Source organism: Lynx canadensis, chromosome F2, assembly GCF_007474595.2.
Source record: "Lynx canadensis isolate LIC74 chromosome F2, mLynCan4.pri.v2, whole genome shotgun sequence".
In the NCBI taxonomy this organism is placed as follows: Eukaryota; Metazoa; Chordata; class Mammalia; order Carnivora; family Felidae; genus Lynx; species Lynx canadensis.
The window spans coordinates 41,670,287-41,685,156 of record NC_044320.2 but is presented as its reverse complement, the minus strand read 5'-3'; the positions used below and the strand labels follow the sequence as shown (position 1 = coordinate 41,685,156).

The following is a 14,870-nucleotide window of genomic DNA, read 5'->3' as shown; positions in this document are numbered from 1 at the left end:
CGCTCAACCGACTGAGCCACACAGGTGCCTCTGTCAGGCCAGTTTCTTTGTTGTTTTGACAAGTCCCTCTACTCTGAACGTTTCATTACTTTCTGCTCAAGAAGATGTCTCTGGCCTATCTAGTATTTTTCCTGCCCCAGCCCTGGACTTAGTCATTCCTCCAATGAGCCCTCGTTTCTTTCAGTAGAGAATGGTATTTAGAAACCAAAGGTCTAGGTGTTAGGTGTGTTCACTGATACTGGGGGCTTAGGAGATATCATTGCTTCCACGTTGTCTCAGCAGATGCTGCTAGGAAACATAAATATACACACACACCCACACTCCTATATTATTTTCTGTTTTTGTGTCTTATCTGTGTCTTTATCTGTGTATTAAAGAGGTGCCTGGGTCGTTCAGTTGGTTAAGTGTCTGACTCTTGATTTTGGCTCAGGTAATGATCTCATGGTTTGTGAAACTGAGCCCCTTTTTGGGCTCTGTCCTGCCCATGTGGAGCCTGCGTGGTATTCTCTCTCTCCCTCTCTCTCTGCCCCTCCCCTGCATGTGTGCACTCTTTCTCTCAAAATAAATAAATAAACTTAAAACAAACAAACAAACTGTGAGTTCATACCATTACTTGCTGGGATTACTTTCTTGAGTAGTCCACCTCAGTAGCTCATTTGAATTCTTACCAAAACCAAAGTGACTTGGAGACAATTAAAATTATAAGTACTATAGGGGCACCTGGGTAGCTCAGTTGGTTGGGCATCTGGCTTCAGCTCAGGTCATGATCTCCCAGTTTGTGAGTTTGAGCCCCGTGTCAGTCTGTGTGCTGACAGCTCAGAGCCTGGAGCCTGTTTCAGATTATGTGTCTCCTCTCTCTGCTCCTCTCCCACTCGTGCTCTGTCTCTCTCACTCTCTTTCAAAAATAAATAACACATTAAAATTTAAAAAAAATTATAAGTACTACGTAAGTAAAAATAACAGAGATTATTTCTTTTTAACTGGTCTGGGATTGGGGGCAGATACATTTTTGTAATTATAAAGAAATAAGAAATTTCAGGCCTATTTTTTTTTTAATTTTTTTAACGTTTTTATTTATTTTTGAGACAGAGAGAGACAGAGCATGAACGGGTGAGGGTCAGAGAGAGAGGGAGACACAGAATCTGAAACAGGCTCCAGGGTCGGAGCAGTCAGCATAGAGCCCGACGTGGGGCTCGAACTCACAAACTGTGAGATCGTGACCTGAGCCGAAGCCGGACTAATTCTGGTCAGCGTTTTTTTTGTGTGTACAGTTTAGAACGTTAAAAGTAAGGGTCTTTTTTTTTTTTTGCCTATTTGTTATAGGAAACGAGACTACGAAGGCTATTTGTGCTCCCTGCTGCTCCCTGCAGACTCCAGAAGCTCTGCCTTTGCACTGAGGGCCTTCAACGTGGAACTGGCTCAGGCTGGTATTAAATACCTTCAAAAATTATTTGCAAAAATGGTGAAAATATTTAATGCTGAACAGTAAAGAAATATAGTTATAATTTATATGCTGGATGTGTTTAAGTTCTCCGCTGGTGATTTCTTTGTCCTTCTTCTAGTTAGGCTTATCAATTAAATTCCAAAAATAAACTAGCTAACAAACTTAACGATTCTGGAACTACCATTCTGGAATTTTAATTTCTTTTATCTAAGGTTATTATAAAACTATGCAATTAACATTTATGTTTGTCTGTTAGTTGAGTAGGTTAATCACAGTCTCACTGTTTATAGCTGTTTTCAAAGCACTTTTTAAATGACGTTTTAGCTTTAACGTGAAGTAGGCAATAGAAGTAATTATAGCAAACCCAGGTCTTAGATCATACTAACTCGCTTTTGTCTAAAAAATTACAAAGGAAGGAAAGACCCTTCTTTTTCTTAGAATGAAAGATCATGGGCTGACGTAACATGAATTGGAGGATGGAAATGTGGGAGTTGAAGTGGTATGGCTTTGGTCTTCTCAGTAAATTAGATGGAGGGCTCAGACATTAAGAGTGAGGGAGCAGGGGAGGGTTTGAAATCTCAAAGAAAGTGCAAATTTTGGCAGGGCTTCTCCGGTGGATAGGATAGGAAGTGAGCTAGGAAGGAATGAAAGGATGTGAGTAGAGCACTGAGGCACAACTGAGGTGAGACACTGAATCTGCAGACAGTCTGATAGATTCTGGCTGTATTTTTGTTGGTGTCTTCTAGATGTCATGACTCCATTTTTTTTTTTACCTCATCCTTTTTCAGGCATAAACTGAACATCTGCATCTTCAGCACAGTGTAGCAGTAAAGAGTCCCCATTGTGATCTTCCATTATCGCTTTACAGTGATTAAAATTCCATTTTTAATGAACAAACCATTAGGGTTCTCCCTGAATTGTCTGTCACCTTTTAGGAGTGTTTTGCTGCTGCTTTACACACACAGTCTTGTTCGTTCATTCATTCATTCATTCATTCAATAAGTATTTGATTATCTCAGATATGCTAGGTACTGTTTTAGATCCTGGAGTATAACACTGAATAAAACATATAAAGCCCATGTACTCAAGGAACAAAACAAGTACTGTGTAATGTATCAGATAGAAGCAAGTACTATGGAAAAAAAAATTAAGGGGGATGGGGAAGGCTTGGTGTTGCAGGGGCTCTGATTTTACAGTGGTCAGGAAAAACCTGAGAAGGTAACGTTCGAGCAAAAATTTGAAGGAGGCAAGGGAGTAAGGTATGTGAGCAAAGACTATTCTACACAGAAGGAACAGGAAGTACAAAGGCTCTGAGGTGCAAATGTACCTGATAAAAGGCCAGTGTCGTATAGCAGATGAGGGAGGAAGGGCATGGGAGGTTAGGTTAGAGGTATCTGGGCCCGAAAGGCAAGGTCTTGGAGACCAGTGCAGTCACTTTGGCTTTTACTCGGAGATGGGAAACCATTGGAAGGTTCTGAGCAGAAAAGGACATCAAAGCTTGGTCACATTTTTAAAAGATTACTCTTGATATTTATTGAGAATAGACCATATACCACCAGGATCTGAATACTAAACATTACTAAGAGACCCACCCACCACCAAGACCATTAACAAAAATAACTTTTCATGTGGAAATAATTGCACACACACAAAGGTAAGAATAGTACAAAAAATACCCATAGACCCTTTCGTTAGTATTCTGCCACACATGCTTTGTCGTTTTGTCTATATATTTCATTCTGTGAATCATTTTAGAGTATCTTCACTACCCATGGCCCTTATCCCTTTAATCTTGAGCATGTATTTCACAAGTGAGAATATTCTCTTATGTAACCACAGTAATCAATTTGAGTAAATTTGGTGTTGATACAATGTTTAATCTGTCTGGTTTCCAATTTTGTCAAATGATCCAATAATGTCCTTTATGGCATTTTTTCCCCTTCTGTACAGGAGCCAATCTAGGATCATGTATTGCATTAATTTTCATATCTCTAACCTCCTTTAATTTGGAACATTTTCACAGCCTTTCTCTTTTATGACATTGACATTTTTAAAATAATACTTTTCCTTTTATTTTTTTATTTTTAAAATACTATTAAAAATTAGAATGTTTCTCATTTGGAGTTGTTTTGTTTTTTGTCATATTATGCATTCCTAGTCTAATACTACTAAGTGACGTATGTCCTTTTCAGCAAATCATAAGGAGGTATGAAATGTCCATCTGTCTCTTATTGGTGATACTAATTTTGGTCACAGTCAAAATATTAATATTTTTTCCTTGTTAAATGTGAGTAGACATTTTAAGACCATGGTCCTCATCAGAATTTACCTCCTAGATAGTCAACAGGTACATGAAAAGTTGCTCAGTACAACTAACATCAGGGAAATGTAAATCAAAACCACAGCAAGATATCACCTCACACATGTTAGAATGACTGGAATCAAAAACACAAGAAATAACAAGCGTTGGCAAGGATGTGGAGAAAAGGGGACCCTTGTACACTGTTGGTAAGAATGTGAGCTGGTGCAGTCACCATGGAAAATAGTAAGGAGATTCTTCAAAAAATTAAAAATAGAACTACCCTATGACCCAGCAATTCCACTTCTGGATATTTATCTGAAGAAAATGAAAACACTGACTTGAAAAGATATCTGCACCCCCTTGTTCGCTGCAGCATTATTTACAGTAGCCAAGATACAGAAGCAACCTAAGTATCCGTTGATAGGTGAATGGATAAAGAAAATGTGTAAATACACAATAGAACATTTTTCAGCCATAAAAAAGAAGGAAATCTTGCCATCTGTGACAAGTTGGATGGACTTTGAGGGCATTATGCTAAATAAGTCAGACAAATATATGATCTTACTCATATGTGGAATCTAAAAAACAAAAAAATCCCCAAAATTCATAGATAGATTAGACTGGTGGTTGCAGAGATAGGGCGTGGGTGTAAAAGAAATGGGTGAAGGTGATCAAAAAGTATAAACTTCCAGTTATAAGTAAGTCATGAGGCTGTAATGTATAGCATGGTGACTATATTATATATTTGAAAGTTGCTAAGAGAGTAGATCTTAAAAGGTCTCATCACAAGAAGAAAAGGATTAGTAACTGCATATGGTAATGGAGACTTACTGTGGTGATCATCCACAATTCATATATCAAGTTATGTTGTACACCTGAAACTAGTATATGTCAATTCTGTCTTGAAAAAAACCTTACCTCCTAGATTTAGCATGCATTGGTTACTCCTGCCTGAATCTAACAAGGCCATTCTTAATCAGTAGTGGGGAGATGGTATAATAATTTTCTTTTTAAAAATTACTTTGTGAATGAATGAATTTATTTAAATGGACGTACAGTAAAAGTCACTTTTTGTGGTGTACAGTTCTATAGGTTTTGAAACATGCGTAGAGTCATGCGTTCACCATTGTGGTCATGAAAAAAGAACAATTCCATCAACCCAAAAAATTCCCTCTTGTGCCCCTTCATAGTCAACCACTCCCCTCCCCCATAATCTTTTGCAAGTCCTTCTGGTTCCGTTATGAGTTCTGAGTGTGCACAGCATAAGATACACTACTTTTTTTTTCATTTTTAGAGTTTGCGAGTGAGGGAGAGGGATCAGATGAGGGAGGGGTGTAGAGGGAGAAAGAGAGGGAGAGAAAGAGAGAATACATAAGCAGGCTCCACGCTCAGCATGGAGCCCAATGTGGGGCTTGATCCTGGGATCATGACCTGAGCCAAAATCAAGAATCAGACGCTCAGCTGACTGAGCCAGCCAGGCGCCCCTAAACTACCACTTTTTTGAGCCATAATTTCTCTATTTGTAAATGGGTATATTGGTAATGACCCTGTGGGTATGTAGTGAGGACTGAGATCAGATAATCTCTGGGACAGAACCTAGCAAAGGGCCTGGCACTCGTAGACATTTGGTAAATGTTACTTCCTTCACTGCTTCCTCTAGAAAGCCCCTGGCCCTATTTCCTAGGTTCATCTCCAGACTTACATATAATTTTACCATCACTAATCTAATGAAGATTGTTTTTCTTCTCTTATGCTTACTTTTAAAAACGTTTTTATTATGGAAAATTTTTGAATATATATAGAATTGGAGAATGTAGTAAACTTCCATAAACCCATCACACAGCTCCACCTGTTACTAGCTCATGGCCAATCTTGATTTTTCATCTCTCTCCCCACCTACCCCATCCTCACCTCCAAGTTATTTTGAAGTAAGTCTCAGATAAATTTTTCCATCTGTAAATATTGCCATATGTATCTCTAAAAGATAACTCATTTAAAAAATAACTACAAAACCATTGTCCAACATTAAAAATTTAGTAATTCCTTAGTATCATTAAACATCTAGTGTTCAGATTTTTCCTAGTTGTCTCTTTCTCTTCAAATCAGGATTCAGATAAAGTCCACATACTGCAACTTGTTCATCTATCAAATTTCTTTTAATCTAATTGTCCGCCCCCCACTCTTTTTCTTGGCAATTTATTTCTAGAAGATGATCTCCTATTTTTGAATGCAGACCTTGAAAATATTGGAAGTAGTTTGCAGTTTTATTTAGGAACCTCTTAATGACAAGAATTTGATATATAACTTCAAGGAAAAATTAAAACAAATATACAGAGTTAAACTTTGTTTTTGGCTGAATCATGTGGTTATGCAGTCACAAATACTGATTTTGAGACTGTGAAGGAAGAGTGCATTTATTAAGGTTTTTGAATGCTGTTTACAGGTTAAGGACTCAGTCTCTGAGAAAACAATTGGACTGATGCGAATGGAGTTTTGGAGAAAAACTGTGGACGACATATACAGTGACAACCCACCCCAGCAGCCTGTGGCCATCGAGCTGTGGAAGGTAAAAGCAAAATGCTACTTTAAAAAAATTTTTTTTTTTTAACGTATATTCATTTTTTGAGAGACAGAGACAGAGTGTGAGTGTGGGAGGGGCAGAGAGAGAGAGGGAGACACAAAATCTAAGCAGGCTCCAGGCTCCAGGCTCTGTGCTGTCAGCACAGAACCCGATGTGGGGCTCGAACTCACGGACCATGAGATCATGACCTGAGACGAAGTTAGACACTTAACCAACTGAGCCACCCAGGAGCCCCACAAAATGCTACCTTTAATTTGTAAGTGTTATTTGCGCATACTTAAAAAAAATTTTTTTTTAATGTTTATTTATATTTGAGAGAGAGACAGAACACGTTTGGGGAAGGGGCAGAGAGATGAGACATAATCTGAAGCAGGCTCCAGGGTCTGAGCTGCAAGCTGTCAGCACAGAGCCCAACGTGGGGCTTGAACTCATGAGCAGTGAGATCATGACCTGAGCCGAAGTCACACGCTTAACCGACTGAGCCACCCAGGCACCCCTTGAGCATACTTTTTGATGCATACAATTTGGCTAGTGGCTATGGGGAATCTATCCTGAAAAAATCTTAGGCTCATGTAATGTTCAAAGCTGTTAGTTTTGATAGGAATTTTAAATCATCTGCTAATAACCTGCACAGATCTTTACTGAATTTCTTTATTAAAGGAAAAAAAAAAAGAATCTGGTCCCTTTGTGTTACCAACTACTTATTTGTTTTCCACATATTTGGTTGTAGAAATTAAACACCATACATTTTAGAAAATGTTTTATTTATTTTTAAGAGAGAGAGCACGAATGGGGAAGGGATGGGGGTTGGGGGGCAGAAGATCCAAGGCAGGCTCTGAGCTGTCAGGACAGAGCCTGATGTGGGGCTCAAACCCATGAACTGTGAGATCATGACCAGAGCTGAAGTTAGACGCTCAACTACTGATCTACCCAGGCACCCCAAACCCCATACATTTTGAAGCAGTGGCAGGTTAATTGTTCTATCTGCCCAGCAGCTCCTTATTCTGGTGCTCCAATCCATTCCGTGGGCTGTAGAAAAACGCATACTGATCTTTTGTGAAGGGAGACTTGCAATCACCATTGTCCAGACACAAATGTAAAACTGCCTTGTTGCATATTCATTGATGAATTTTAAGTATTAGAGAATGGAAACTTATGGGCTGGAGAATTATTCGGACAGCTAGATGTATACAGTGAATAGTTTCACATTAAAGCAGTTATATGGATCCCTCATTCATAAACAGCCACGCAGAGTTCTGAAATGTGCTGCACCATGACTGGAGGAAGGGAATTAGGTGCCTTTTGTCACTGATCTGTGTCCCCACTGTAGTGTGATGAGTGCTAAAAGACAGGTTCTGTAACGGAGCCACGGACAGGCCTGACAGGGGTGCCCCTCTTCTCAGGTCTGCACACCAGCAGAGGCAGGCCCCGTTCCTGGGCCCCCGACTGACTTCACAGAGCCCCAGTAAGGATGGAAAAAGCCAGGCCCTCCCAAGTCTGGGACTGAGAAGAAAAAGTGGATGGGAAGCTGTGAGTATTAGATTAGTTGTTTATCTCTGTTTACCTCACTTTAAGAACCTCAACCTTGGGGACTCCATTTAGAGAAAAATTTTCTCTAAAATCTAGAAAAACTATTCTTTTACACTCAGACATCCCCGCAGTGGGGGTTTATGCTAAGGCTTGCATCCTTAGAGGTTCCTTCAAGACAAATTTATCTTGTCTTGGCCTCTCTCAAAAAAAAAAAAAACAGAAGACCCATCTGAATTGTAGAATGTTTACACATGTGCCAATTGATCCGATTTTAATAGCTCTTTAAATGTTGATGATTGCTGTTGACCAGCTTTCTGATATGACCAGTGTTGAAGGTTAATATGAATATTTGAAAGAAGCAGGTGGTGGTCATAGCAGATGTCTTGATTGCATGTTTACCCTTCCACACTCTGCTGGAGCACATGCTTTTTGCACACTGTCCAGGAAAACTTTTCATTGGTTCTTTAGAGAGCATCAGGTTCTTTTAGAAGATTAAGTGGGGAAAGAGTGACAGTGTATTGTGCAGGGAGAACTTTTCTGCCGCAGTGATTCATTAGTGCTTTTAGGATGCAAGATAATTGCATATCTATAATTACATGTATATTTCATATGGTTTTCTCCATTTCTCTGTGTATTAATGTTAGTTGCAAGCTTGAACTTATGTTTATAGCCAAGGTTTTTATTCTGTTTGGCTTCTGTTTTAAAAATTGTTGATACTTTATTCAGCAGATTTTCAGCTGCTTATTAAATCCTTGTTTTTTTTTTTACCTTGATCTCTGATTTCCTTCAGAATCAGACAGAAGAATTATATTTTATGGTCAAGGAACTATAGCTGTTATGGTTTCAGCCTTGAGTAAACAAAAATCTGACTTTCTATGGTTAAATATGTATTTAGTACTTTTATGTGCCAGGAATGGTACTTGATGGTGGTTACAAAGATCAAACATGCCTTGCCCCACTCAGACATGTACAAAATAGAACAAGATCAGGACTCTGTAATGACTGAGGAATCCCAAGCTGATTCCTGGGACTGGGGAGAGGCCTGCAGGGAGTCCTGCCATGTAATAGCAGCAGTGCTGAGAGCTTTGCAACCAACACTGTGCAGCTCCTTTAGCTTCTGTTAGCTCCTGGAAGGCAGAATGGGCTCTGTTCTCTGTGCTTCCAGTTAGTATCATTAGTCATTAGTATCAATGATGTCTTAGAGTCTTAGATGGAGTATAGGATATTCCTGAGACTTTGTTTCACTACCATATTTATTTTTTCTTCCCTTTTTAAAAAATTTATGTATTTTGAGAGAGAGAGAGAGGGCGCAGAGGAGGGGCAGAGAGAGAGGGAGAGAGAATCCCAAGCGTGCGGAGCCTCATGCTGGCTCAAACTCCTGAACTGTGAGATCATGATCTGAGCTGAAATCAAGAGTTGGACACTTAACTGACTGAGCCATCCAGGTGCCCCTGCCATATTTATTTTTTATGAAAATATATCTTACTTATTGTTGACTTGGCAAGAAAACAATGTTTTTAAAACTTATTTGGAAATAATTTCAAACTTTTAGAAAGGTTGCAAAATTTAAAACGGTACAAAGAACACTTGCATAATCTACATCCAGATTCACCTGTTGTTAACATTTTTATCCTGTTAATGATTTGTGCAGTGCCCACATACAAGTTCATGTGTGCTCTGTGTGTGTGTGCATTTTCACACTCATAATTTTTATCTGAATCACTTGAGTATAAGTTCTATACTTCATGGCCCTTCATCCCTAAATACTTTATTTCCTAAGAATAGGGATATTCTCTTATGTTATCTGAATAGCTACTAACTTTTGTAAATTTAACTTTGATGTAACATTTTTATATAATTTTCCATTTATATTCCACTTTTGTCAGTTTCCCCAGTAATGTCCACAATAGTATTTTCCCCTCGAGTATAGGATCCAGTCTAGGATCATGTATTAGTTGTCACGTCTCTTTCTCCTGCTTTAATCTGGAACATTTCTGTAGCTTCTATCTTCTATGACATTGATTGACTTTTTTTTTAAAGTTCATTTTTATTTATTTTGAGAAAGATACAGACAGCAAGCGGGGGAGGGACAGAGAGAGAGAAGGAGATAGAATCCCAACCAGGCTCCACGCTTTCAGTGCAGAGCGTGATGCAGTGCTGGAACTCATGAACTGTGAGATTATAACCTGAGCCAAAATCAAGAGTCAGACACTTGGAGTGTCTGGGTGGCTCAGTCAATTAAGTGTCCGACTTCACCTCAGGTCATGATCTCACCATTCGTGAGTTTGAGCCCCGCATCAGGCTCTGTGCTGACAGCTCAGAGCCTGGAGCCTACTTTGGATTCTGTGTCTCCCTCTCTCTCTCCCCTCCCCCGATCATGCTCTGTCTGCCTCTCTCTCTCTCAAGAATAAACATTAAAAAAAATTTTTTTTAATTATCAAAAAAAAAAAAAAAAAAAAAAAGAATCGGACATTTAACCAATTGAGCCACCCAGGTGCCCTGTCATTGACAGTTTTGAAGAGTATAGCCTCCTTCCCCTGCTTTTTTAGAACATTCCTCATTTGGGAATTGTCTGATGTTTTCTCATGACTAATTCAGTCTATACATGTTTGGCCAGAATACTGCAAAGGTGATATGTTCTTCTTAGGGTATCACATCTGTTGGCACACTTTGTCCATCTGTTCTTTGTTGGCACTGTTTTCATCACCTGGTCAAGATGTTGCTTGGGTTCCCAGTCTGTAGTTATAATTCCTCTCATAAATTCATCAACTTTAAGACTATGCACATATCCTGCTCCATGTCAGTTTCTTCCTAAACTTAGCATTCATTGATGGTTCTTGTCTGATTCAGTCTTTATTTGTTGTGATTGCAAAAAGGTAATTTCCAGACTCTAGCACTCGGTCAACATTACTGGTTGGCACTTGGCATTCTAATATAAGGAAGAACTCTCAATCTCTTGTATTTGTTTATTGATTATTGCTATGAACTCATGAATTCCTGTTTTTTTCCAGTATTTTATAATTCATTACTATATGTGATTATTTTGATGTTCAAGTTGTCCCAGACTTGGATAGTGGGAGTCTTATCAAACTGGGTCCTATGTCCTTATGACATACATCCTCATCACTTTTTGGGACACTTTGTATTTTCTGGCACAGTAAAATATTCTAGGATCACCTTGAATCTCCCCTGCCTCTGTTTCTCCAGAGCCCCGTTTCCTTCGGGGGGAGTGGAACTGGAGACCAAGATCTGGGCACTAGCTGTGCTTTTTCCTACTGGAATCTCTATTTGCTAAGATAAAACTGTACCCTACAGATTATTTTCTTTGGACTTTTAGTTACTCTTTTCGTGTGGAGAAGTGGTTATTTTCACTAAGTAAAATTTTTGTCCTATGGAAAAAAGTTTGTGTGTAATAAATAAGCATAGAAGTCAAGATGAATCACATAACAGAAGCTTGTTATTTAATTCTTGTTTTGTTTTTATTTTTAAAGTGGAATTGTTAAATTACTAATAGCATAAGAAAAAAAGTCTAGTGGAAATGTTTTGGACGTATTATCTATACTTGGAAATGTTTTGAAATGTTTTCTAGGGACATTTTCTTTTCCCCTGATACTTTAACATAGCTATCTGGTGATAGTTATTACAAGTTTCCTTACCTAGTTTTGTATTTGGTTTGTTCATTTTCAGGTCTGCTGAAGTCATTTCTAGTACTTTCTCAAAATTTACAACACTCTTGTTTTTTTCAGGCTGTCAAAAGACATAATCTGACTAAAAGATGGCTTATGAAAATCATTGATGAAAGAGTAAGTTGAAATTGCTCAAGTCGTGTTTTCTTCCTTTTTATCTGTAAGCTAATTCCTTAGGGAGGAAATGTTTTAATATGTGTATTACATTCTGGAGGAAGGAGATTTTAGAGAACTGTCATTGTATCCATTCTCTATCATTACATGCACTCATTTCAGCCCCCTGCCCCTGCACCTTGAGTCAGACAGGCAAACACAGGCACCTAGGCAGAGACGGGTATGCGCACCCTACCCCCACTCTACTATTTTGTTTGGTTTTTAAATGGAAATGTTTGGACTTATACAAAAGTAGAGAGAATAGTGTAATATACTTTCATGTATTTGTTACCCAGCTTTAATTAGTTATAAATACATATCCAATCTTGTTTCATCTATATTCTACCAACTCTTCTCATTAAATGCCACTGGATTATTTTATTTTATTATTATTTTTTTGCCACTGGATTATTTTAAAATAAACCAGCATATTATTAGCTTGCAAATATATATTGTATCTTGAAAAGATTTTTAAAAATGCTTTTAGAAAACATACCCACAATAAATGACCATACCTTTAAAAAATCACAGATAATTCCTTAATATCATCAAAACTTGAGTAGTCATACACATACCTTTATGTACACGCAATATTTGGATCTCTGTCCAGATAGTTGAGGGAATAGGAAAGTCTGATGGTTCTATTCTAGTGAATGGAATGCTATACTATGTTCTAAGAACTGAGTTCTACTTCCAACCAAGCATACAAATTACTCTCTGGCCTGGGCTAATTTATGTAATCTTTCTGACACATGGTTGGCTCAGTGTCCTCATTAGCCTGATATTTATCACATACTGTTGTCATGAAAATGTGAGTTCACTTAGTTTATTTGGATACAGCCTATTAATAATCATAGGCTATAGTAATTACAAACCAAAACAGGAGATAACGACTTGAGCATTTAAAAGAAATAGTTGTTGGGGCACCTGGGTGGCTCAGTCAGTTAAGCGTCCAACTGCGGCTCAGGTCATAATCTCGTGGTTCACAGGTTCAAGCCCCACATCAGGCTCTGTGCTGACAGCTCAGAGCCTGGAGCCTGCTTTGTGGATTCTGTCTCCCTCTCTCTCTCTGCGCCTCCCCTGCTCGTACTCTGTCTCTCTCTCTCAAAAATAAAGCCTTTAAAAATAAATAAATAAAAGAAATAGTTGTTGGCCTACAGAGTTAATTAGCACTAAGAAGATCTATTTTTCAGGTGTTTTCTGTTTTTATGAGGTAAAGACAATTAGAAAATTCAAGACAGAGATAACTTTTTGGTTTAATGGAAAATAACATTTGGCATTTGTAGGGAGGGATATTTAAGAGTAAAAGACTAGGCTCAAGTCTCCCACATTGATCTTTAGATTTAGTGCAATTCCTATAAAAACTCCAGCTGCCTTGTTGCAGAAATTAACAAGCTGATCCTGAAATCCATATGGAAACACCAGAGACCCAGAATCGCTAAAGCAATCCTGCTAAAGAAGAAAGCTCCAAAGTTATAGTAATCAAACTGTGGATTATTGGCACAGCATAGGCATACAGATCAATGGAACAGAATTGAAAGTCCAGAAATAAACCCATACATTTATAGTTGATTTTTTTGATAGGGGTGTGAAGATAATCCAATGGGTAAAGAATAGCCTTTTCAACAAATAACATCAGGACGACTAGATATCTGCATGCAAAGAATGAATTTGGATTCCTATCTAACACCATATGCAAAAACTAACTCAAAATAGGTCAAACACCTAAATGTAAGAGTTAAAACTGTAAAACACTTAGGAGAAAACATAGACATAAATCTTTGTGACTTCAGGTTAGGCAGTGATTTCTTAGATACGATATCAAAAGGATAAGCAATAAAAGAAAAAGCAGGTAATTGGACTTAAACAAAATTAAAAATTTCAAGAAAGTGAGAAAGCAGTCCATGGAATTGGAGAAAGTATTTGCCATATATATATATATATATATATATATATATACATATGTATATATACATATATACACATACATATATATACATGTATATATATATATATATATATATATATTTGATAAGGAATAAGTACCTAGAATATGTAAAAAAAAAACTCTTAAAACTCAACAATAAAAAGACAAATTACCCAATTTAAAAATGGGGAAAGGATTTGAGTAAACATTTCTGCAAGGGAGATCTACCTATGACCAGTAAACACCTAAAAGGATGCTCAACATCTTTTCATTATGGAAATGTGAATCAACACCAGAATAAATTACTCCTTTACACTCATCAGGATGGCTATAATAAAAATATGAACAATAATGAGTGTTGGTGAGGATATAGATAAATTAGAAACTTTCATATGTTGCTGATGGGAATGTGAAATGGTATAGCTGCTTTGAAAAAAATTTGGCAGTTGTTCAGAAAGTTAAACATAGAGTTACCAAAGACCCAGCAGTGTCACTCCTATATTTATACCCAAGAAATGAAAACATGTGTCTGCACAAAATCTGTAACAAATGTTCACAGCAGCATTATTCATAGTAGTCCAAAAGTGGGAACAACCCATAGTCTACCAATGAGTGAATAAAAACATAGTGTGGTATATCCATACAATGGAATATTATTAATACTTTCTCCAGTTAAAAAGAATCAGGTACTGATATGTGCTCCAACATGGATGACCCTTAAAAATGTGCTAACTGAAAGAAGCCAGATACAAAAAACTACATATTGTATCACTGCATTTTTATAAAATGTCCTGAGCAAACAAATCCATGGAGACAGAAAGTAGGTGAGTGGTTTGTTGGGGGATGAGAGAAGGGAGAAGTGGGAAGTGACTGCTTAATGGATACAGGGTTTCTCTTTGAGGCGGGAAAACAGTGTGAGATTAGATAGTGGTGATGGTTGTACAACTTTGTGAATATACTGAAAACCACTGAATTGTACATTTTAAAAGGGTACATTTTACAGTATGTGAATTATGACTCAATTTTTAAAAAATGTAAAAGATTGGACATAATTTTTTCCCCTGGGATCATTGCTAGTGCCATTTTCTTCTGATTAAAAAATAAAGAGGAAGGGATATATTTCCTTGGCAGTAGGGTCTTTGTGGATGTATTATTATAAAAGTGGCTAGATGTTCTTAGCCTGAGATTTACATTTTTTGGTTTCTGGAATATAATGTGATCAGGTAAAGTAATCACCCCCGTTACTT

The 14,870-nt window shown here is 37.7% G+C and overlaps 2 protein-coding genes across 10 annotated transcripts in view; one reads left to right on the top strand and one right to left on the bottom strand.

Annotated features, from left to right (window-relative positions):
- Positions 1-14,870, bottom strand: part of TP53INP1 (tumor protein p53 inducible nuclear protein 1) — a 156,347-nt gene that overhangs the window by 102,454 nt on the left and 39,023 nt on the right. The window lies entirely within an intron of this gene.
- The window catches only part of NDUFAF6 (NADH:ubiquinone oxidoreductase complex assembly factor 6), a 30,996-nt gene that overhangs the window by 6,344 nt on the left and 9,782 nt on the right, over positions 1-14,870 (top strand). The window contains exons 2-4 of one of the 4 annotated variants that reach the window (XM_030303855.1): positions 1,324-1,423; positions 6,190-6,312; positions 11,604-11,660. In XM_030303855.1, coding sequence (XP_030159715.1) covers positions 1,324-1,423; positions 6,190-6,312; positions 11,604-11,660 — 280 coding nt within the window. Of the gene's footprint in view, positions 1-1,323; positions 1,428-6,189; positions 6,313-7,730; positions 7,858-11,603; positions 11,661-14,870 lie in introns of those variants that run through there. The other 3 variants (XM_030303856.2, XM_030303858.1, XM_030303857.1) reach the window with 3 other exon arrangements.